Source organism: Kogia breviceps, chromosome 1, assembly GCF_026419965.1.
Source record: "Kogia breviceps isolate mKogBre1 chromosome 1, mKogBre1 haplotype 1, whole genome shotgun sequence".
NCBI lineage: Eukaryota > Metazoa > Chordata > Mammalia > Artiodactyla > Physeteridae > Kogia > Kogia breviceps.
The window spans coordinates 166203360-166226892 of NC_081310.1; the positions used below are offsets into that span (position 1 = coordinate 166203360).

Below are 23533 nucleotides of genomic sequence, written 5' to 3' on the forward strand. Positions count from 1 at the left end.
GGAATTAATATTGATTTCAGCACCTGCCCTGTGCCAAACAGAACATGTGTAAGGCGCTGAGGCAGAGATCAGAGATCAGACAGGGGCCCTACCATTGAAGAGCTCACACTATGTAACCAGAGTGCCAGCTTCACAGTAGGTGTTCAATAAACATTTGTCAAATGGGATTGAATTCAGCATAGCCATTCATTCATTCATTCATTTTATTTTCATTCAGTAAATGGCTGCTGAGCACCTACTGGGCCAGGCACTCTGCCAAGCAATGGGGATAAAATAGCGAGCAAAATAGCAAAATCCCAACCCTTGCTGATTATTTGAGTTTATTGGAAGAGGAATTTAAGGGTTTTAAATCCTGGATATCTGACTCCCAAACCATGTCCTTGCAACTGTGATGTGTTATTTTCCATACCTGAACCATCAAACCCCAAGCTACCCTGTACTGATCATCTAACTTCTCTGCTTGAAAAATCTTGATGTCACTGAATGAAGTACAAGCTCTCTGGCCTGTCCTTTGAGACCCCCCAAAGTACCTCTCCAACTATACCGAGATAGCCTGTGTGACCGTCCACTTGCAGACCTTTTTCACATTGGTTCCATTTGCATGAATGTCCTTTGCTTTATTCCTGCCCAGTGAGCTCCTGCCTATCCTTCAAGACCTAACTCCTTTATTGTCCCCTGTGAAGACTCTCCCCCTTTCCCACTGGGAACTTCCTCTCTCTTCAGACACCTGTGTCGAGTGCCTGTGGAGCATGCGGGCACCGTGCTAGAGCTTTCCCTGGCTCTGTTCACTGCTGGTGAGCCTGCACTTCTTCTATCATACTGTATGTGTAAAAAAAAGCTTTATTGAGATATAATTCACATACCATACAATTCACCCATTTCAAGTGTTTCAATTCATTGTTTCTTGGTATCTTCACAGGATTGTGCAACCATCATTACCATCTAAGTTTAGAACATTTTTGTCACCCCTAAAACACAGCAGTCACTTCCCATTTCCCCTCAAACACCCCAGCCCTAAACAACCACTAATCTACTTTCATCTCTATAAATTTGCCTATTCTTGCAATCCTGGGAATTTCTGACATGTGGCCTTCTGTTTCTGCCTTCTTTCACTTAGCATAATTTTCAGAGTTCATCCATATTGTACCATGAATCAGCACTTCATTTCTCTTTATTGTGAATAATATTCCATTGTATGGATATACCACACTTTTAAAAATTTTATTTATTTTATTTTTATTTATTTTTGGCTGCGTTGGGTCTTCATTGCTGTGCACAGGCTTTCTCTAGTTGTGGCGAGTGGGGGCTACTCTTTGTTGCGGTTCGCGGGCTTCTCATTGCGGTGGCTTCTCTTGGTGTGGAGCATGGGCTCTAGGCTCACGGGCTTCAGTAGTTGTGGTGTGCGGGCTCAGTAGTTGTGGCTCGTGGGCTCTAGAGCACAGGCTCAGTAGTTGTGGCTCGTGGGCTTAGTTGCTCCGTGGCATGTGGGATCTTCTCAGACCAGGGCTTGAACCTGTGTCCCCTGCATTGGCAGGTGGGTTCTTAACCCCTGCGCCACCAGGGAAGTCCCCACATTTTATTTATGTGCTCATCAGTTGATGGACATTTAAGCTGTTTCCACTTTATGGCTCTTAAATAATGCTGCTATGAACATTCGTGTTACAGGTTTGTTTTATTGTTTTTGTTTTGCAGACAGAAAGATGCTTGTCTGTCTCCTAGTAGATTGTGAGCTCCTGAGAGTAAGGGTCATTTCTGTACTGTTCCCTGCTGTATCCCCAACACTTAGCCTATGGTTGGCACTCAGTAAATGTCAGTAAGTGAATACGTCCATGCTTTCTAATTCTCTTTCCCCCTCAGGATATAATAGCAAATTGTGGGGACCTGTTTTAATCCCATAACCCACTCCGCTTGGGTATAACTGTGTACTCATATCTGCCACCCATGCTGAAGCATAAGTTGATGCGTCAGTGTCCTGGACCATGTCCTTTTCTATCCACTGTTGGCCTTTCTCATGTAAGTCCTTCACCCAACAACAGGTGATCTGAGAAACTGAGTTGCCCCCATGATGGCAGATACAACCTCTGGCTAACTTGACGCTGAGGCAGAGACCAAATCCACCCTCCCCTCTTCTCCTGAGGAGGGGCCCTGCCTTGTTTTATGCATAGAGGGCTGAATCTGTGGGAGGACCCTGGAGGGAGTGTGGGGCTGGGTGGCCTCCTGGCTCTAGGCCAGGCTGGCTTTGTGAAAGCTCCAGATGCCTGGACCTCTGAGGAGGAGGAGAGGCTGCCCCTGCCCTTCCAGTCAGTAGCCCATATGAACCAAGTCTGTGGAAGAAAAGGAATTTCTAGAACCAACAGCCTCTAAGAGATTAGTAAAACCAATATTTCTCTTTTCTTTGCACTTGGTGATCACCCTAATAGTTTGAGCCCGTAATTAGAATTGGGCTTTATTAGGCTAACTAGGAGGTAGGAATGATGGCAGGAGGGCATGTGGAGATGCATCAGCATGGCGGGCAGTAAATCTAGGGTTTTAAGAGGTTTCTTCCGTAATCAGGTGGTCTGGAAGGCTGCAGGGTGGCTGGGCCCCTCCCCTCCCTCCCTTCTACTCTCATCACTCCTTGAAGTGGCCTTCACACTTTGCCGTCCTTGTCCTCGATGCTGGCAGTGGCACTGGGATATGGGGGCTCCGGAGGGAGGGAGGAGACCCAACCCGGAGCTTCATTGCCTATGCACGCGCCGTCCAGCCTGGCGGCATGATTACCTTGCTGAGAAATCCGTCCAGGCGCAGGGCTGCTGATAGCAATCATTGATTAAGAGGGTAATTGTCCTGAAAATTCAGATTGATCAGAAGGCAGAAATGATAACTTGTGTAACTGTGTTTAAAGCCACGTCCTGTCAATAGAAGAGACTGAGATGTATCGCGCCTAGAGGCGGGGGCAGAACGGATGGGTGTGTGCAGGCGGCCGGGCGCTGCCATCCTTCTCTCAGGGCTGAGCAGGATGTTTCTTGTCAGTAACCTGGACTATTGGAGATTCAATCACTTTTATCTCCCCCCTCTCTCAATCCAAATGCCTTTTCATATTAGGAAATTAGAATCGGCCCTGCTCATCCAAGATTTATTAGCTCTGCTGAGCAGTCGCACTGAAGAGTAAATGATTTTGCTTTGCTGGAGCTTTTTACACATTAGGCCCCAACTTCTTCCCTGCTCTGTGCCACTGGCTGCCTCGAAGAGTGGGCTGTAGAACCAGGCACTCAGAGAGCGAGCTTTTAAAGTCTGGTTTGGGGGGAGAACATCACTCGGGTCTGGCTTCTTGACCTGCCAGAGATCCTGTTGTGTCTGGCTGACTTTCTTCTATCTGACCTCCGACAGGTCCCTTACTGAGGTATAGGTTGACTCTCTGCTGCAGGGGCCAAGCCTCTTGAGGGGATGGAGTTCACCCCTGAGTTGGATGGCCTGGTGGAGGCATACCTTGGAGGAGGCCCTGAGACTGTGTATTGGGTAAAGGCAGAGGATAGAGGGGCCGCCGTGACTTCTCTTCCTAGGGCCTGGGACTGTCCCACTGTCGGGGTAGGGCATCTTTCTGAGCCCCTGGGGAAGCTGATTAGAGCAAGTTTAGAGGTGTCTGGGCCTGCTGGCTGCCTGTGTCTAGAAGTCTGCAGGCTTGACTGGCTGAGGCTCTCTGATCTGCCAGCAGTGGGGGCTCTTAGGGAAGGAAGGACCTCTGGGCTCCATGCTTCTGGAGCTCTGCTGTGGCCTTGGCCTCGGAGGCAGTGTGGGCCTGTGTGCCAGCTGGACCTAGCCTGTCCTGGAGCCCAGGGTACTGGTGGGCTAAGTTGGTTGTAGGGAGGGCTATTCTCCTTCAGTGAGACTGTATCATTCTCTCTCCTTCTTGCCCTCCCTCTTCAGCCCCCCACCTCCTTGGGTCACTTGGACCCGTGGACAAATGTCAGTTACTGTCACTATTTCAGCCTTCCCTATTGTAGGTGTTTGATCCTGGAGGTCTGGTAGAGCAGGTGACAGTGTGGACAGTCCTTCTGATATGGGGCTGAGGGAAGGTTAACAGAACTTCTGGATTTTTGGTGGCTGGGATATGATCCCTACTTTGCTCTTTGACTTGGCCCTATGAAGCCTCCTTTTCTCTGGACTTTCCCCAGGCAGAGATATAACTGGGCAAACCTGAGAGCTGGGGCTGGAGGTGATGGGGCCCCCAGGAGTGAATGGTGGGAGTAGGTAGCAGCCATTTTGATCCAAAAGGAGGGCTGTGTTTGGGGGCAGAGGGTAGAGGGAGGCTTTTTGGAGGAAAGTATCTGGCAGGTGTCTGCAAGATATGCCCTAGGAGGGATCTGCCTCTCAACAGATCACAAGGCCACCAGCTTTCTACTGAGGGTCTGCTTTGAGTCTTTCCTGTCCACTACCAGACTCTGTCCTTGGAGAAGCCTTGACTTTCTTGGAAGGCTCTTCCTACTAGGCTGGATTGGGCAGGGCAGGCGTTCCTTCTGCATACGTGCACCCCATCTCCCGCCATGAGGGTCTGCTGAAGAAGAGAGTGGTCCGGGGAGCTTGGTGCAGCCCTGCCTCCCTCCACTCTGACGGACCGTGAAGGGAGTGGGTGCACAGGGCCGATAGAGCGTCCCCACGTGGAGTGCTTCTGCCTCTGCCTCTGAGCTAGGCTTGCCAGTTGCCTAGGAATACTTTGCAGTCCAGAGGGAGGGTTGAGCCTTGTTTGGCTTAGTCTTCTGCTATAGTGCTAGTTCGGGCAAAGTCGAGAAAGAATGGAAGTGCCGTGGGCAGCTTGGGCCTGGGACTAGAGAACTCAGAAGACAGACTCCCAGTGGAGTGAGGGAGACAGATAGTCGCTACAGGGTAATGTGAATGCTGTTGCCTTTCAGAGCCCCGAAGAGGGAGTGCCTGAATCCTCCTGGAAGAGCTCAGCCGGGCATCCAGAGGGGGCCCCTTGAACTGAGTCTGAGAGGAGGATGGGAAGTATGCTGTGGAGACAAGTGTGGGCAAGCATGTGGGCAGGGAGAGCAAGAAGCGTCACGGGTCAGTTGTGTTAGGGCTAGAGCTGGGGCCCAGTGGGGTTTCTTGTCCCTGGCACACTTCTCCATCAGAATTTGGACGTATGGGCCACACCTTGGTTTTAGCAAGCTTGAGAGTGGCCTACGTTCACCATCTAGCTGAGCTGCCAGCAGCTGGGGGCCTTGGCTTGGACCAGCTAGAGCCTTAGGTTGGAAAGATGTGTAGGACAGAGCCTTCGGGGACGGGCCCCAAGTCCCCTCTCTGCTCTGTTCCCTCTCCTCTTCTGCCTAAAGCGCAGGGAAGGGGCAGGGGTGTTGTGCTAAGGGAACAGTTCTGGCAAAGCTTTAGGCCAGCTCGCTCCGCCCCTTTCTAAGCCCCTGCCCAGCCCTGTCTCGTGCCCAGACCCAGCCCTGCCGCCAGGGGCCCTATTGGTTCCCTGGGCCTGGTAGGGAGGCTGGGAGGAGACCGGGAAGCCAGGAGACTCATTTTCACTGGAATTTGACCTAAAGCAGGATTGGAAGGGAAGAAAAGAATTTGAACAAAAGTGCAGGCAGGAAGGAGCTGTTAACGAGCCTTTCTTTCTCTTGGGGACGGAGCACAGTGCATAGCGGGGCGCAGCCGCGGCTCTCCTCGTGGCTCTCTGAGACCGCTGCAGTCTCTGGCCGCTGCCTGCTCTCGCTCGCTCTCCTTTTTTCCCTCTCCTCTTTCTCGGCTCTCTCTATTATGGGGACTTGCTCCAGCTCTTTCTCTCTCTTCTGTCTCTCCTTTTGTTCTCTCTTTGTCTATTTATCACACTGTGAAGGTTGAAAGAGATGTTATTAATCTGGGAGAATGAAGGCAGGATTAGTGGTATGAATCGGATTTTGAGAGGTGTAATGATAGAAAGACTCGCTCGGCTGGCGGCCTGCGTGAGCTTGATAAATGGGGAGCACTCCAGACTGACTCGCGCCTTCCTCCGCGCTGTGCGCCCTGCCCGCTGGGGCGTGCCGCGCTCTCAGATCTGCCAGCCAGCCCACCCCGCTCCTACCTGAACCAGAGCAAAAAGCCAAGGGTAAAGCAGACACAAATATCTCCCATCGCACTTGGAGACATCATTGCTTTCAGCACCCTTTTCAAGTGGAGGCCTGTTGAGTTCTCAAAGGACTGTGGGCAGAGGGAGTGGGGACCCAGACTTCTGTCTGCTTCTAGGGCCCGTGCGGGTGGAGCTTCCCTTCTGCCCCTGCAATGGATGTCAGAGGTTGGAAGTGATGAGACAGTCCCTAGACTAGTCAAGTAAGAGTACCAGACCATATGTAATAAGTTATTAAGCAAAGTGCTGTTGGGAGAACTGTGGTATTAACTGTGAGGTCAGAGTGGGACATGGAGGAGGGAGGAAGAAAAATCAGGAAGGACTTCCTGAAGGTGGTGTCCTGGCAGACAGGATTTGGAGAGGGTAGAGGAAGGCTAGTGTTCCAGGTGGGAAAATAGCATAAGCAAAGAGTGGGGGACAGCAATAAGCCTGACTCTTATGGAAGGCTGAGGAGCCTCAGAACTGGTGAATTTCAGACCAGGAAGGGACCTAAGAAATCAAGTAATTAAGCAAACCCCGCCCCCCTTTAAGTTTTTAAAGTATAGCTGCTTTACAGTGTTGTGTTTGTTTCAGGTGTTCAGCAAGGTGATTCAGTTTTATATATATATATATATATATATATATATATTTATATATATATATATATGTGTGTGTGTGTGTATTCTTTTTCAGATTCTTTTCCTTTATAGGTTATTACAAGATAGTGAATATAGTTCCCTGTGCTAAACAGTAGGTTCTTGTTGTTTATCTGTTTTATATATAGTAGTGTGTATCTGTTAATCCCAAACTCCAAATTTATCCCTCTCCCCGACCCCCCAGCCCTGTGTTTTCCAAAGAGGAAACAGGCCTGGAGACTGGAGTTGTCATTTGCTGAAATGATTTTCTATCCCAGTCCTGTTCCGTGTTCTAAAGGTGCCCCTTCCCTTATCCGTGGACGATACAGTGAACCTTTCCCTCTTCTCTCCTTAGTGGCTTTAGTCACAGCCTTTCAGCCTTCATCTGTGCAACCGGAAGATCCTGGCTTAGGTTCACTGCTGCTCAGGGTCCTCCTCACGCTCCTGCCCTCCACCCAATCTGCAGTCTATGTAGGAAGTGCTGTCTGGCCCAGCCTGCTGCGGATTGTGCAGTGAGGAGAGGACTAGGGGCAGCACTCCCCATGCTGGGCTCCAGGTGCCTCGGGCCTGAGCACTGTCCTCCTTTCTGTCTCTACTGCAGTTCTCTCTAATCACTCTCTATCGCAGTGATCAGGCACTTCCTGACATCTGTTTCCTTGCAAAGAACTGTGAGTTCCATGAGGACAGGGTCTACATGTGATTCACTTGAGTTGCCAGGGTCGGGCAGGCCTTCAGTAAATGTATGAATCTTACTATGAACCAATGAGGTCAGTTGCTCTCTTGCAGTTTCTTTCTCTCCTTCTAGATTAAAAACAAAAAAAAAAATGGTCCCTGGTTCCCAGGCCTGTCTACCCTTGGGAATAGGGACGGGTAGGTGTGCAAAGGAACTAACTTTTGATGCTGGTGGAGCACCCAAGATCGCATAGCATGGCAGTGGTAGATACTTGGATGGCTTCCCATTGCCTTAGGAAACAGTACAAAACCCTCATCGTGTCCTATGAGGCCCTGGATTTTCCTGCCTTCCTCATTAGCCTCATCTCTTGCTGGCTTTCTGTGCTCCAGGGACACTGGCATTGACTTGATTCCTTCCAAGTGCTGTTTGCCTAAAGGCCTTAGCATGTGTCATTCCCCTGTTGCCTTCCTGTCAGTCAGTTTCTGCTGATCTGTCCTCAGAGTTCCCCAGCTAGGTCAGACTCCCTTCTTCCATTCTATAAACAGCCCACCTTTCTTCTTTGAGCCCTTATGATAACTTAATGATTATTTATGTTGCTATTTATTTAACATGGGCTTTCTCTAATAGACTGGAAGCTCTCTGAGGACAGTACTGTGTCTGTATTGCTACAGGTACACATATGGCCTGGCATATAATAGGCTCATAGTAATGTTTGTTGTGACTAAGTCGGTGTGAGCCTGAAGTCCACACTGTTTCATCGTGTCACATCCGGGTAAAGTGAAGGTGGAGATGACAATGGGAGTGACAGAGGCCAGGATGTTGGGTGTGCCCAGAGAGAAGTCTCTTTGGGCCTTAGCTCTGGAGGCTCTAGTGTTCAGCCGTCCCGTCTCTCAGCCTTCCTTGTTTCCGTCCAAACATCAGAGAAGAGAAGGGCCTCATTGACCCTGAAGGCTTATTCTCTTCCTGGGTGAGCTTATCCACTCCTGCAGTTCCCTGCACCACCCATGTGCTTTCCTAGGACTTTCTTGTCTCAGCTCAGACCCCTGGAATTGAGCTCCTGGCCTGCATATCCACCTTTCGCAGCCACCCCACCTTGGATGTTCTATTGAAAACGATCTTGGTCTTTCTCAGTTATTCCCCCTCTAAGGCTGGTTTCTCCCTTGGGGCTCTTGTAGGATCTCAGTCCCCCACCATGTGTGAGTTGACATGTCTCTCCTCGTTGGGAAGCTCCTTTTTTCTTTTTTTAAAGTCTTTATTGAATTTGTTACAATATTGCTTCTGTTTTATGTTTTGGTGTTTTGGCCACAAGGCATGTGGGATCTTAGCTCCCCAGCCAGGGATCGGACCTGCACCTCTTGCATTGGAAGGCAAAGGCTTCAGCACTGGACTGCCAGGGACGTCCCTAGCTTGGAAGGCAGCGAGTGGCCTAGTGTGCTTTATCCCCAGCACCGGGCACAGAGCTTGGCACATGGATTTGCTCATTAAGTGTGTGTTACATGAGCAAGCCAACAAAGAGGGAGGGAGGTCTGGGATGAAGGTTTGAGCACCCTTTCCATTTTCCTAGGGAGAAAGAAGTGAAGGTGTGTGTGCTGGGTGCCAGCACGTACCTGCCTTCGTTTGTGAGGGCTGGGTGGCCATGGTGGTGGTGTCACATGCTCAGTAAAGGCTTATATTTTAATTTGGAAAGGACTTTAGAAACTTAAAGTGCTTTGGCTAAGTGCTGACTGCTATTAGTGTCTCCTTTTTATTAGGAAAAAGGACATGATTTTTCTCTTTCATCTTCAGGCCTGTCCAACTTCTGAGAGTCAAACTTAGCAAAATGCCTGCCCCTCACTGAGGACTAGTTACATGCTAAGTTCAAAGCTTTTGACTTGAAACACAAAATTCTGCTTTGCAGACTGGTTTCTGACACCCCTGAGGGGATTAGTCCTGACAGCTCAGTATCAGGAAGGGGGTGGGAGAGAGAGGGTCATTTGACATAGTTCAGGCTGCAGTCCCAAGCCCCTCCCTTCTCCATATAGGCCTGGGTGGGAGGACATAAGAACTTGGACCATCTGGGGGGATGGGAGAACGGCTCCAGTGGTTATCAGAAATCCACTTGTCATGCAGTAGTCAGGGCCAAACTTCAGAGGGAGAACTGGGGAGGAATGGCCCCAAGAAGAATTGGGTCTGTTCATCTCAGGGATGATAGGATTGAGAGGCAGAGACATCACAGCTGCTGGACTTGGTGATGTTAAGAGCTGCCAACACAAAGGGCTAGGTCAAGGGAGAGAGTATGTGTAGCAATAGTAGGAGGAATTCTGGTCTAGGAGGCCATGAGGCAGGAACTTGCCTTGTGCCCTACAAGCACCTTTGAGGGCCTTGCTGCTTTGAAGGAAAGGTAACAAACACCCCTCCCCATGGAGAAGATTTGGCGCTGCAATGGCAGGAGGTCTGGCAGACCCAGCTGCCTTGTTGTTGGCCCTCTCTGTGTGGCCTCTGCCCCAGGCTCTTTCCTGAGCAGCCACAAGACAGACAGCACCCTGGTCTCAGTCTGGCCTATGTCTGCCAGCCCCGGATGCTGAAGGCTGTGCCCATGGCTGAGGTACTGGGAGGTGGGAGCCTTGGCCCATTTTGCTAGTGCCCTGCAGTTCCCATCTCCTAATCGGGCCCTAATCTGGGGGAGCTAGGGTGGGGGTGGGGTGGGGGGAATACCTTGAGCCTTCTGCCTTAACTGAATTTCCATACCTCCTGTTGTTAATTATAGAGATGTAATAATGCGATTAGTGCACGATTAAAAAAAATCCCTGATATGATTACCATGGATTTAATATCACATGATATATCATTATATCATTATGCAGTGACAGATGTAATTGAAATACACTTATTGGAGCCGGGAGTGGTGTTTCATTCAATCCCCAGCACCCCGGGGAGGAAAGGGCTGGCTCAAAAGAAGCAATGGGAGAAGAAATTGTAATGAAAACAAAGAAAACCCACAATGTAGCTCTCACTCTGGGCAGCTGGCTTGGACTGACCTGCTGCCTTGACTCTGTGGCGGTGCATGTGGAGCCCCAGACAGGCCATCCTCTTCTGTGGAGGCTCAGGTGGCACGGCTCAGCGTCCTACTCCTTATCTGGTTCTCTCCCCAGAAACTTCAGTGTCCCCAAGTCCACTCTGACTCAGCAGTGAAGCAAGGGCTCTGGGAACATGAGGAAGATTGCTCTACCCAAAAATAGACTCAGGACCCAAGGGATCAAACTGCACTGGCAGCTGTCTTCCAAATGTTGTGGGTCCTGGACCTGTGGCACAGCCACTGCGTTTGCTGTGGTGATGGTCCCACGCACTAGAGGCAGCTGTCCTGTTGTAGGCAGTGAGCAGGAAGGTTAAGTACACAGAGAAAATAATTATTCCACTCAAGTGCTGTTGATGGACAGAGGCAGCAGCGGCTCTGGTGCCCCTGAAGTATGTGGGAAGCCAGGGAACACTGTGAACATGGAGAACTACCAGCTGGAGGTAGAAAGGATGGATTTGTGTCACCTGATGGGAGTGTCTGTCCTTTTGCTGCTATAGCCTTGCTGGCCAGGGGTCTGCTGGCCTGAGGAATGGAGTCAAGATCACCCATAAGACCAAAGAGTTCAGAAAAGGAGAAGGGAGACAGGGACAGTCTCCCCTTCTTTCCTAACCCAGGCAGCTGAGCCCCCAGTTCAAAGGATGGCTGGGGGTCGGGTGGGATTGCTGTTCTGCTGGGCCGGATCAACAGTGGTTCCTGAAGGAGATTGAATAGGATTGGCAGGAGCAGCAACTCTGAAAACCAGGCCTTTCTGCCTGGCGGAATTATATCCAGAGAGGTGCTTTCTTGCCCTTCCCTCAAAGGAGGCCATTCAGAGAGAGCAGATACAGCCCCACCCTGAGAGTCTCCCAGCATCATGGGGCAACCGATTTGTAAACAAATCTAATAATACAGATGCTGTTCAGAGTCTGGGTGGGTTTAAGGAAGGGACAAGTCAGGAAAGGCCTGGTGATGGAAGATACTTTTGAATTGAGTGTTGAAAGAAGAGTATGTGTTCATTAGGGGAAAAAAGTGGGAGAAGGCAGAGGGCATCCTGGGTAGGCCGAAGGAATTGCTCAAGTAGAGTCTTGGGGGCATGAAACAGCAATCTCAGGACTGGGTGAGAGGTAAGGAAGAAGAAGGAAGCAAGGCTGGCCCCCACATTTCTGGTAGACCAGGTAGATGGTAAGGGTTTTCACTGGGATTTGGGAGCCCAGGAGAAGGGGCACTTTGGAGAGGAGATGTTGAAATTGGTTTTAGGCCTACTGAGAATGAAGTGCCTGGGTGGAATCCAGGTGGAAGTGCCAGGTAGGCAATAGAATATATATGTTTGACACTCAAGTAGTGGCAAAAAATATCAATTTGCAAGTTGGAGAGGTCGAAGACCAGGGAGTTGAAGAAATCACCCAGGGAGAGTGGTAGAGCACAGACAGAAACAGGAAGGGAACATGTATAAGCCCACTCATGACCAGATGAATGAGACTCTACAGGAGACTGTGAGGAAGACGTCAGAGAGAGGGGAAAACTCAAAGAGTAGGATGTTGAAGAAAATCAAAGGAGAAGGATTTCAAAGATGTGAAGCAGGGCTTCCCTGGTGGCGCAGTGGTTGAGAGTCCGCCTGCCGATGCAGGGGACACGGGTTCGTGCCCCAGTCCGGGAAGATCCCACATGCCATGGAGCGGCTAGACCCGTGAGCCATGGCCGCTGAGCCTGCGCGTCCGGAGCCTGTGCTCCGCAACGGGAGAGACCATAACAGTGAGAGGCCCACGTACCGCAAAAAAAAAAAAAGATGTGAAGCAGGCTGCAGGGTGGCAAAGGCAGCAAGAGCCTGAAACTGTCCATAGATGTGGGCAGCATGGTGAGGACTGTTGACCTTCGCCAGAGCTAAGTGACATGATAAGGCTGGCAACCAGACTGCAGGGGTTAAGGGGTGTTGGGGAGGTGAGTGGAGACAGCCTTGAGAAGTTTGGTTGTTAACAGGAGAACAGGCAGTAGCTGGATCAGGATGTGGAATGAATGGAAGACTTTAAAAATAATTATCTAATACTTACATAACTTTCAAAGAGCCAGGCATCGTTTTCAGCACTGTGCATGCAATAACTCATTCACATCAACTCTATGGGGTAGGAACTGTTTTTACCCCCATTTTACAAAAAGGAAACTAAGACACAAAAAGTTATGTAAAGATGATAGAGATTCAAGCATATGCTTGAATGCTAACGGGAAGGAGCCAGCAGAAATGGGGAGGTTCAGAATTTAGAAAGAAAGGGGATACTAGATGAAACAGGGCCTGAGGAGGTGGAAAACGAGTGAGATGTACAGCACAAGTGTGGGCTTGCCCTTAGGCTGGAAGTGAGGTGTCTCTTCTATTAGCATAGCATTGGTGCACGGAGCAGGTGGGGAAGGATACAGATGCATTTGTATATGAAGGGCATGCAATTGGAAGAGTTCTGCCTATCAGCTTTTATTTTCTTTGTGAAAGTAGGAGGGGAGTAGGGTGGTTGGATACCATTGAGTGTTGCTAAGATAGTGATCTTGTATCTATAGTGGCCACTTTCTATACAGAACAGTGACTTCTTTCCAGCATCACTGAGCTCAAGTGCAAGTGTGGTGAAACAGAGTCATGTTGGGGTTTCTTAGGGAAGTTGAAGATTGGGCTGGTTGAAGTCAGAGATTCAAAAGGTCCAGGTTTGATAGAAAGGGGCTAGAAGGGGATTGACAGATGAGGAAAAAAAGCAAGAGTAGAGGGAGAGAGGGTTCAAAAGCTGGAAGGACAGAGGCTGCGATCAGAGTGGAATCTGTCATTGTATGATTCCCGAGGGAGAACAGTGCTGGGTAATAATGCCCCGGGTGTGGCCCAAGGAACAGATGGCTGAAATTGGTAGAGGAGGTCATTAGAGCACAGGGAGCTGAGAAATCAAGAGGCTAGATTCATGAGTGGGTTTATCCTGTAGATACTGAAGTTACTCAGGGTGATGATGATTTAGAATGAGGTCCCAGAAGGAGAGGAAGAATTGTCTAGAAGCAGCCAGAAAGAGGAAGTTGAAAGTATTGACACAGTATATCCAGAAGTGAGTAGGCATTAGTTTTCCAGAACTGCTGCGTAACTTATCACCCAAAACTTAGTGACTTAAAACGACGACAGCTGTTTTATTATCTCTCATGGTTTCTATGAGTTAGGAATTCAGGAAAGGCTCAGTTATCAGTTAGGTAGTTCTGGCCCAGGTTCTGTCATGTATTTGTGGTCAGTGACTGGAGCTGGCACAGTGTGTGGGTGGAGCAGCTGGGGGCTGGCTGGGCATCTCTCTTTCTTCACCTAGTCTCATGGCTTCTCCATGTGGTCTCTCCTTGTGGGCTAGTTTGGGCTTCCTCACAGCATGGCTGTCTTGGAGCAGTCTTACCACTTACAAGCAGCTCAGGGCTCCAGGGAAAATGTTCCAGCGAGTGAGGAGGAAGCTTCCTCAGCATTTCTGAAATAGCCTTGAAATCTTACATAGCGTTACTTCTGCGTTACTATTTTGGTTGAAATAGTAAAAAAAAAAAAAAAAGCCCACCCACCCCATTTCAAAGGGAGAGGTATAGACTCCCCCTTTCTTTTTATGATTTTTTAAAATTAATTAATTTATTATTTTTGGTTGCATTGGGTCTTTGTTGCTGTGCGCGGGCTTTCTCTAGTTGCAGCAAGCGGGAGTTACTCATCATTGCGGTGCGCGAGCTTCTCATGCAGTGGCTTCTCTTGTTTTGGAGCACAGGCTCTAGGTGCACGGACTTCAGTAGTTGTGGCACATGGACTCAGTTGTTGTGGCTCATGAGCTCTAGAGCGTAGGCTCAGTAGTTGCGGCGCACGGGCTTAGTTGCTCTGTGGCATGTGGGATCTTCCCAGACCAGAGCTCGAACCCATGTCCCCTGCATTGGCAGGCGGATTCTTAACCACTGCGCCACTAGGGAAGCCCTAGACTTCCCCCCTCTTGATGGCAGGTTTATCAGAGTCATATTGCAAGAAGAGCATATGTGAGATGGAAGATAATGTTTTGACAGTCCCTGGAAAATACAGTCTGCCATGATCGGTGTTAAACTGAACCTGGAAAAGGGAGAAGGAACAGCATTCTCAAAGGCAATCTGCATTTTGGGTGATGGCACCAAGAATATTTGGAGGTGGCAGTGGGAGTGGGTGTTCCTGAATGACCTCAGGTATACCAGGGAGAAAGAACTATCATCCCATCTTATAGTACAGGAAGTTGAGGCTCGGAGAGGTTTAATAACTCATCCAAAGTTATGGTGCTAATAATTGGCAGAATTGGGAACCAACGCCTGAGCCTGAACACACTGCCTTTCCATGAGGCCTGGGCTTCTGGGAACGCCATCCTCACGTATATTGGTTGCCTTTGTACTTGGTTCACCAACTATAGATGTGTTGGCCAGTTAAAGAAAAGGTTAGGTAGTAGTTATGTCTGTCAGACTCTCTCTCCCCCCATCCTCCAGAGTATCACCTCTGTATCTTTGCCTGTTGGGTGTTTATGGGAAAGGCAGGTGATTTGATTTGGTTCCTCCTCTTGGGAAATGGCCCTTCAGCCTTAGGCCCACAGGGGTCGTGACCTCATGGGGAGGATGGATGGGTCAGATATGCTGCTGCCAGCTTGCAGGCTCTGGGTTTTCTGGAAGTTGCAGAGCAGTTTGTGCTTCTCTTTGCGGTCTGAGCTGGGTTCTAGACCCAGCCACTGCCCTGCCCACTCTGTGTCCACCTGACTCTCAGAGCCCTGGTAAGGTAGCAAATGGGTGGGCAGAGACACCCTAGCAGCTGTCGATGCCTCTTCTTTCCTCTCTGAAGGATCTGATGCTGCTGCTGATGAGGGCTACTTCATCTATTAAACCCAATACACTTGTCGCAGCTGCTAAGCCCCCGTAAGCCGCCGGGCGCAGTGTTTGTGATGGGACTGACAGTGCATGGAGGAGGCTGATTATACACGATTCCATTTCGCGGGCCCAGCAATGTAATTTCACAGGGCGATCAGCGTTTGCATGTAATAGCAGGCTGTGCTGAGGTGTCAGAATATTAAAGGCGCTAATGGCAAAGCTCCCTGTTACACAGGGGGCCACCCGCCGCGCCTACAGCAGGGCTGCGCGGCAGGCCCGTCGCAGATGGCTGGCCACTAAGCTAATGGGGCAGCAGCCAAGGCGGGCAGAGCCGCGAGAGGGGAGAGCCAGCCGGGAACAGCTCGGCACCTGCTTCCCTGCGCATGGAAATTACAGCAGCCCAGGGGAAGGAAAGTGTGCGTGCCTGCCTGGCACAGGGCTGGGGTGGGTGGTTTGGGAGGCCCAGCATCTTTCACCCCAACTCTACCTGCCCTGGATTGGACTCCTCCGTCATCCTTCCACCTGCCCACCCTCTGGCCGGGAAGCCACAGATGGGCAGGTTGGGCCCTGGTAGCTGGGAAAGGTGCAGCTAGAGAAGTGGCACCCAGTGAATTTGGAACCAGCATGGGAAAGGGGCCCAGGCACAGGCTTTGGCTCTTAAATTTCTGCCCAGCACTGATCAGGGTCAGAAAGCTTTTGGGCCCCTTACCCCATACCCCAAAGGCTGGCAGAAGAGAGGGAGGGAGTGGGGATAGGAAGTAGGTGGGAGAAAAGGGGGTAGACAATATTAGGGCCCTTTGACTGATGACAGTGGCCAGCGTTGCACAGAGCTGGGAGGCAGCCCTCAAGATATTTTCTCCTTCCACCCACGTTGACTGCCCCAGCCACACCCCAGCCTTTGCCTGTTCTCATCAAGCTTGCTCCTGTCAATCTCCTTTGTCCTTGCTGTGTCTTCTTCCTGGTGCCTCTAGTACCACTTCCTCCAGGAAGCTCTCCCAGCCATCTCCAACCCCTCATGGGCCTGTCTTTCTCCATTGTGCTTGTGGGCAACCCACAGGGGACAGCCTCCCCAATCCTTCTGCTCTGATGGCTCTCTGGTCCCAGCCTTGACTTCTCAGCCAGAATCTCTGAGATATAGGCCACCTCACCTTGCCCTGAGCTGGACTCCTGGGAAGGCTCTGCTAAGATTCACAGATGGATGTAATCTCTTAGGGAGGATGCCTGAAGGGAGTAGGGAATGGAAGGATGGGCTGAGTCACCTGAGGGAGAGTTTGGTGGGTGTGTGTACTGTGCTCGATGGTGTATATATCTGGGTTGGGGGGAGTAGGGGAAGGACTTCAGAAGTGAGTGCTGGGGGTGGTGGGCATGTGGGTACACAGGGGCACAGGGGCAGCAGGTACAAGATCCAGACCACACATTGATAGGATCACAAATTGTGAAAGGACCCTGTGTTCTCTGGGTGGCTCTCTGCTGGCTGTGCCTGAGGGGTACCTGGGATAGCAGAAGTTGAGGGGAGCTTGTGGGGCTGTGCCCTGGTATTGTGCCTAGAGGGGGTTCCACGAGGCAGGTGGTCACGTCTGAAGGTTCAGCTCTGCAAAAGTGCATGGCAGTGCCTGGAGGAGATATGCCAGGGTTCTCAGCAGGGGCAGCAGGGGGAGAGCCCAGGCTGAAGGAGAGCAGTTTTAATTAACCGTTTTTAATATCATTTTGGACTTTGGCTGGTATGTGAAGGCCCCGCTGGAAGCAGCATTTGTAAAAATTAAATCCCTCTTATTAGGAGCTTGGCAGACCCATGTGCACGTGCCTTCCCCTCCCCCTGCCCATGCCCCCCTGAGGAAGTGCTGGATGAAGCCATGTCACGGCAGCAATTGGTTATCACGCCTTATCTGGGAATACGAAACTGCGGCATGACACCCGAGGCCGCGGTGGAGACGCCAATTCATCTCGCCCCGGCTCTGACAAGCTAGACTGCCCTTCCTGAAAGGCATTTGTCAGGCGGGACGGGGCTACCGCCTTGCCTGGTACCCCTGTTTTCCCACCGTGGGTCCCGGCTTGCCCTGGACCAGCCAGGCCCAGTCTGGCCCTCCTGGGCTCCGCTGCCCTCCGCCCCGCTTCTGCAGAAGATCTTGGGGGGTCATAATTATAATAATAATCTAATCATGGTGACGCGTTGGGGCAAGCGCCTAATGTTATCTGAAGTGGTCTTCCCGCTTAGCTGCGATAAGACTCAGGATGACGTGCAGATAACGCTGAGCTGCCCTGTCCCCGAGCCGCAAGCGGAACAGAGGGGCCTCCGCAGCCCTGCCGCCCGCCCGCCCGCTTTAAGCCGGGAAGCGGCAGCACCTGCTAATGCAAGTGTTTAATATTTGATGGGCTGGGATAAAGCAGGATCACCTTCGAATTGAATTGAGTGTCAGCCGAGAATCTATTACTGAAATTCGGGTGTGATTTGACAGCAAAGTAGACGATGTTATTCTTCACTAGTTACTGCAATCTTCTCCCCGACATCACTTAAATATTTTTTTCTTTGCTTGAGTAAACACACATTATCCTTCTTTTTTTCCCCCTTCCTTCCCTTTTTCCTTTTTAGAGGGGAAAAAAACCCATCCAGCTCGCCTTCTCCAGGCTGATAGAGTAGATTGTTATTTCTTTATTTGTCCTATTAAATGGAATTTTTGATCGTTTAATCCGCCCTTTGTAAGTGATTTTAAAGTACTTGAAAGCCAGCCCGCCACTGCTCTCTGGCCCACTGCGCTCCAGCCGCGGCCCTGACCACGCTCAGCAGCTCCTCCAGCTGTGCACCGCCCACTGGCTGTTCTCCTTGCCGCCTGTGTCCCAGCTCTGCCCTGGCTCCAAGCCAGTGTCCTCTCCCCTGTCCTTGAGCCTCACACTCAGCCCCCGATATGTGGGTACAGCTGTGGCCTGGGGAAGGGTGGGAGGGTTGGCTGGGAAGTTGGGCTGTGGCTGGTACCTCTGTGGTCAAAGAAAGTGGCTTTGGAGGGGGCTGAGGTTGAAGTACACTGGCTCCTAGGCTCCCAGTGCCCAAGGGGCTGAGGCTCGGTTCCTGCAGCTGGGAAGGAAGGGTACTAGACCTCTGCCCAGCCCCTTCGTCCTGGCACAGCCTGTGTGTCCAGCCTCCTGTCCTCCGTTTTTGACCCCACGCTGGGCACTCTTCCACTGGGAGGCAGTCTATAGTGGGATGGGGACCTCCTGGGCCCCGTGGTGGGCGGGGGCTCTGCAGTGCCTGCCTGACCATGGCTAGCAGTCACCTTAGTTCCACCAGTGGACTCACCCTCCAACTTCTGGAAACTCACCCAAGCTTCATTCCCACTGACCACTGTCCCACACGCTGTCACCTTCCTGCCACTGGGAGGACAGCCCGGTGTTTGGGGACTTCTAAGGTGAGGAGATGGGCAATGTTTGAAGAGTCAGCTATCCTCGCAAGCCCACTGGTAGAAGCCTGGGACTGGCTTGCAGGCTGAACGGGAATTAAATCCCTGTTGGGCCACTTAATAGCATTCTAACCCTTATAAGTCTCTTCTTGGCCTCAGTTTCCTCATCTGATCATCGAGCCTGTAAGGGATGTAAGAGAAGGTGCTGTCCGTAGCCTGATGTATGCCCTCCCCCCCCCCACCATGGAGGTGGGTGGCGGCCAGGGGACAGAGGGGGACAATGGAGTGCTGGGGGCCTGAGCAGATCGATACCCCCAGCACTTCCTTCCCCAACCCCAGGAAAACAATTAAGTACAGATCGATGGGTGGCTGCTTTGAATATGCATAAGTGAGCACTTGACCTTCAGCAAGATCTGCTCCCCACCACACACACACACACACACACACACACACACACACACACACTCACGCACACTCTCTTCACGTGCTCCCCTCACAGCTGCCTGAGTCAGCCAGGTGACCTTACCCCTCCTCAGCTGAGCCCCCATGTGGCACTCAGCTCCACAGTCTGGCCTCTGCCTCCAGGTCAAAAGCAACTTGACCACAGGCAGGTAGTTGGCCCCCTCATCTCTGGCTTCAGTTTTCCTGTCTGTGGAGTGAAGTCTGGATATATTGGTCTCCAAGTCCCTTCCGACAGCAGTCTTTGTGACCAGCAATGCTGTGGGGAGGGGGCCCAGCAGAGGGCCAGCGACTCTGGAAAGGGGGGGCATGGGTTGAAGCAATGCCCTATGAGAGGAGGGGTCCTGATCAGGAGAATCTTAGTAAATGGGAGCTCCAGAAAGGAGGCTGGTGAGGAGCACCCTGTGGGAGCCAGGGGCCTCTGATGGGGAGACGTCCAGGAGAAAGGGAGCTGTAGAGAAGGAAGGGGTTTTCTGGAGGGGGCCCTGGTGGAAAGGGGACCCAGCAAGGGGACTCCCATGAAGTGGCATGATGAGAGTAAGCCCTTGCTGGGAAGACATGGGGGGCTGGGGGTGTTGGTGAATGATGGGATTGGGTCAGGGGTCAGGGCCTCTGGTAACCACTCTTGCCTCCTGTCTTCCAGGCTTACAGCTTCGCCATGGGCTGCTGGCCCAAGAATGGACTTCTAGACATGAACAAGGGCCTCAGCCTGCAACACATAGGCCGGCCCCACAGCGGCATTGGTCAGTCCCTCCACATATCCCCCTGGCAACTCGGTCCGTCCCCTACCCACATGCCAGAGTCCCCTGGCACACAGAGGGGTTCCGTGGCTCATTCAGTGCTCCAGCAGGGTGCTCTCCATAGCTGGGGGGAGCAGGGAAGGGGGGTGGAGTGAGGGGAGAGTGGAATCTGACCATTGGAAAGGATCTCTCAAAGCAACATTCAAGAGGAGGCTGGGGTCTGGGCTTTGGGTGGGTCACAGGTGGCCTTGGATTCAGGCCAAGGGGTCCTGCCCTTGGCTGCATCTCTGGTGGGTGATGTCCTCAGAGGGGTGGGCACATGTCAGCTTACCCACCCCCCGTGGAGCTAGAGAAGGCTGTTTAATATTGTTTCAAGTCTGTGGCCACTAAACTGGGCGATCAATGGGAGTTAAGGAGATGAATTATTTAAACCTCACCAGCTTTTAATTAGTCAGGGTCCTTCTGACCGATGGCTCTGTCCACAGGGTATTGAACTCCCCCGTAGGAGCAGCAGCCTCCATTGAGCGGTGCCTGGGTTGGGAGGGGCCACTTGGGGTACCAGATGGGGGTGCACCCTCAGGGGGATTCCTGCATGGGAGGGGGCTGGTTCTAGGCATTGGAGGCTCTGCTAGCTTCTTATATAACATTGTGGATATGTGTCTGTGAGTGTATGTGTGTGTGAATGGCACCTTCAGCTGCATGTCTCTGTGTGTTTGTCTAGGGGTTTATATGTGTCCATGTATGTGTATCTTTTTGAGGGATGCCTGTATGTGTGTATGTGTAACAGTGTATCTATATACATTTTCCTGAGGGCACGTGTCTGTGTATGGAAGCAACCATCAGCCTGTATGTGTATCCATTAGAAAGTGTGTTTGTTCATTTCTGTGTATCTTACTTTGTGTGTGCATCTGCACACATGTGCATACAAATGCTTTCAAGCAGGGTACTTGACAGGCATAGGCTTTGTTCCAAGTGGGGAGGAGCAGGGATGTCCCTGGGTGGTACTACAACATTATCATAACCTGTGTACCTTTGGGGAGGTATGAGGAGGAGGGAGGGGACTGGCAAGATAACACCGAAAGGGTCCAGTCACCTGCTACAGACTGGCCCCTAATCCTGTCTGCAGACATCACAGGTGCCTAGTGGGGCTGGGCATGCTGAGTGGATGTTCCTGTCCTCAGGGAGCTCACATCCTGGGAGGAGACAGAGACTGAACTGGGCAGTTGCCACCCAGGGTACTCAGGGTCGTGATAGAAACACCTGGGCTGCCCCAAAGGAGGTTTCCCCTGTCCTCAGTTGCCAAGTGGCTTCTACTTCTTCATTTACATTTAACTGACTTCAGGGATGCCCCATATCATTCTTATTGGCCCCCAAGGCTTTCCTGGAGTCCAGGGGGAAAGAGAAGGTGGTCAACGGGCCTGGGGAATTGGGAGTACCCCACAACCACTGCTGTTCCCTCCCACAGGAGTTATTTCGTACAGCTTAGAGGAGACCCCAAACCTAGCAAGCTGATAGGCCTTGGAGGTCAGCAGGAAGTTTCCTAGAGGAGATGAGACTTGAGTCAAGGGATCCCTGAAGGATGAATAGGAGTTTGCTAGGCAGGCAGATGGGGGAAGGGTTTTCCACTTTGGGGAAACTGTGTGTACAAAAGCCCAAGGGCAGGAGGAAACCTGACATGCTGAGAGGATAATTTTGGACGTCTGCAAGTAGTTTGCCGTGACTGGAGTGGGATATTTGGTTAAGAAACGGCTAGAAATTAAACGGGGAACAAGCCAGCCTTGAATGCCAGGTTAGAGGGTGTGGCTTTTTGTGAGGTTTTGAGGAGACAGGAAGTTCGTGAGTGAGATAAGGACAGGATCAGAGCTCTGATCCAGAGTCAGTGAGGCAGTTGGTGCTGTACACACTAGTTCTAAGTAGGTGCTCAACAAATGCTATGGTAGATGAATGGACAGTGAGTGAGTGAGTGAGTGAGTGGATGAATCAGTGCAAGCGTGACGGGAACGGGAGGGACCAGAGAACCAAGGCCACTGAGAAGACTTGCATTGGCCCAGGGAAGGAGGAGCTGCCAGAAACTGAGTCTGCCTGGTGGGAGGGGCTGGCAGGACTGGGTTAATGCACCCCATGCAGCCTTGAGTTGGATGCCCTGCTTCTGTGTATCTGTCCTGGGGGTGTTTGTGAGAGGAAGGGGTTCCTTGTTCCCACTTTCTGCTGCCTCCTGGGACTCAGTGATGTCGTTCTTGTTGGTTCACCCATGTTGACTCTGGGTTGGGACCCCTGAAGTATTCCCTCTTTCTTCAGAGAAGAAGGTTTTTCCATCTGGGTGGGCCCCAGGGGACAGCCCAAGGCTATGGGTGACAATGAAGTCAGGGCTTTGGAGCCAAAAGCAGTTCAGGCCCCATGACCTTAGACAAGGGTCAATGCTACCTGCCTCTCGGGGCTGTTGCGAAAGCTCAGCGAGGTCCCCTGTGTGAAGGGCCTGTGCGGTCTGAGCACACAGTGGCTGCTCAAGGAGCTGCCTCCTCTGTCGCTCTGCCCATGCCAGGGTCTCCCCAGGGCACTGGGGACTCCTGGCACTTGGTCCTTGTATCTGTGAATGAAGAGGGCTGCCCTGCCAGCTCCTGGCTGGCTCTGAGGTGTGGGTGAGGGTGCTTGGAAGGGGGGGGGAGGATGCAGGGCATTAATTGGGCTGGGAGAGGCGGGGAGGGGAGGTGTGGGTTTTGAGCGGTGAGGTTAATGGCCCTCGCGCCAAAGAGACAGCTTTAATGAGCTTCAGCTGGCGGTGCCCCGAGTTACTGTGCGTGCTAAAAGGGTCGCGCTGTAAGAGTTTGATGTGGACTGTTTCCCAGCCCTGGGGTCAGGGGTCAGCTCCTGTCACTGGCCACTCAGGCTGGTCCTCAGTGACATGGTGCTAATTAACTGTGTGAGGAGCTGCCAGCCCGAAGTGGGGAGTGGTATGTATCTTGCTGGGAGGTGAGGCGGCACTGGTGAAGCTGGGTAAGGGCTCTGCAGATCCCACAGCCTGGCCCTCTCCAGGAGCTGCTGGCTTCTCCCACAATGCTGTGGGGGGCAGTGGCGGGGTGTGCAGGTCACCGATGACCCTGGGCCCTGGAGGGATCTTCTGAGTCTCCTTCTAAGGTATGTGTGGCAGGGGAAGCCTGTGGGGCCTACCTGGCGGGGACTCCTGCTGAGCATCGGGGTGGAGGAGGTGGTGACAGAGTAAGGGGGCAGGCGTGCTGGAGGCTTGGGCTGCCGGGCAGGGCAGGGGCCTAGGCTGTGGAAGGGAGGGGCCTGCTGGGATCGGTGCCCCCCGCTGAGCTGTTTGAGGGGGAGCGGTGAGGTGTTTGGGTAGAGGAGTGACCTGGTCAGAGTTGGGTTCCAGTCAGCACCATCTGAGAGTTTGTATAGGGAGAACTAGTGAGGAGAAATCGCAGAAGGGGAGGCCACAGGCATCGGTGTGTGTGTGTGTGTGTGTAATAAGTCATGCGGCAGTGGTCATGGGGAGGGAGGTGGTGGATGTCTGCCTTGCACCTACTGTGTGTCAGGAGCTGTGGTAGGTGCTGAACGTGCGTTGGGAGATGACAGCCACAGGTCCCTGCCCCCACCCAGCTCACAGGTACAGTCGCCAGGATGGGGTGAGGGCTTGGCCCTGGGGACTGAGGAAGAGGTAGGGTTCTGGAATGGA

The 23533-nt window shown here is 51.9% G+C and overlaps 1 protein-coding gene across 7 annotated transcripts in view; it reads left to right on the top strand.

Moving 5' to 3' along the window:
* The window catches only part of ERI3 (ERI1 exoribonuclease family member 3), a 129482-nt gene that overhangs the window by 84449 nt on the left and 21500 nt on the right, over positions 1-23533 (top strand). For all 7 annotated transcript variants that reach the window (XR_009338826.2, XM_059083079.2, XM_067009223.1 and 4 more), the window contains one exon: positions 19755-19854. Coding sequence is in view for 6 of the 7 variants with exons in the window: in XM_059083079.2 (XP_058939062.1) it covers positions 19755-19854 (100 nt within the window). In the remaining variant the exon portion in view is untranslated. The remainder of the gene's footprint in view (positions 1-19754; positions 19855-23533) is intronic.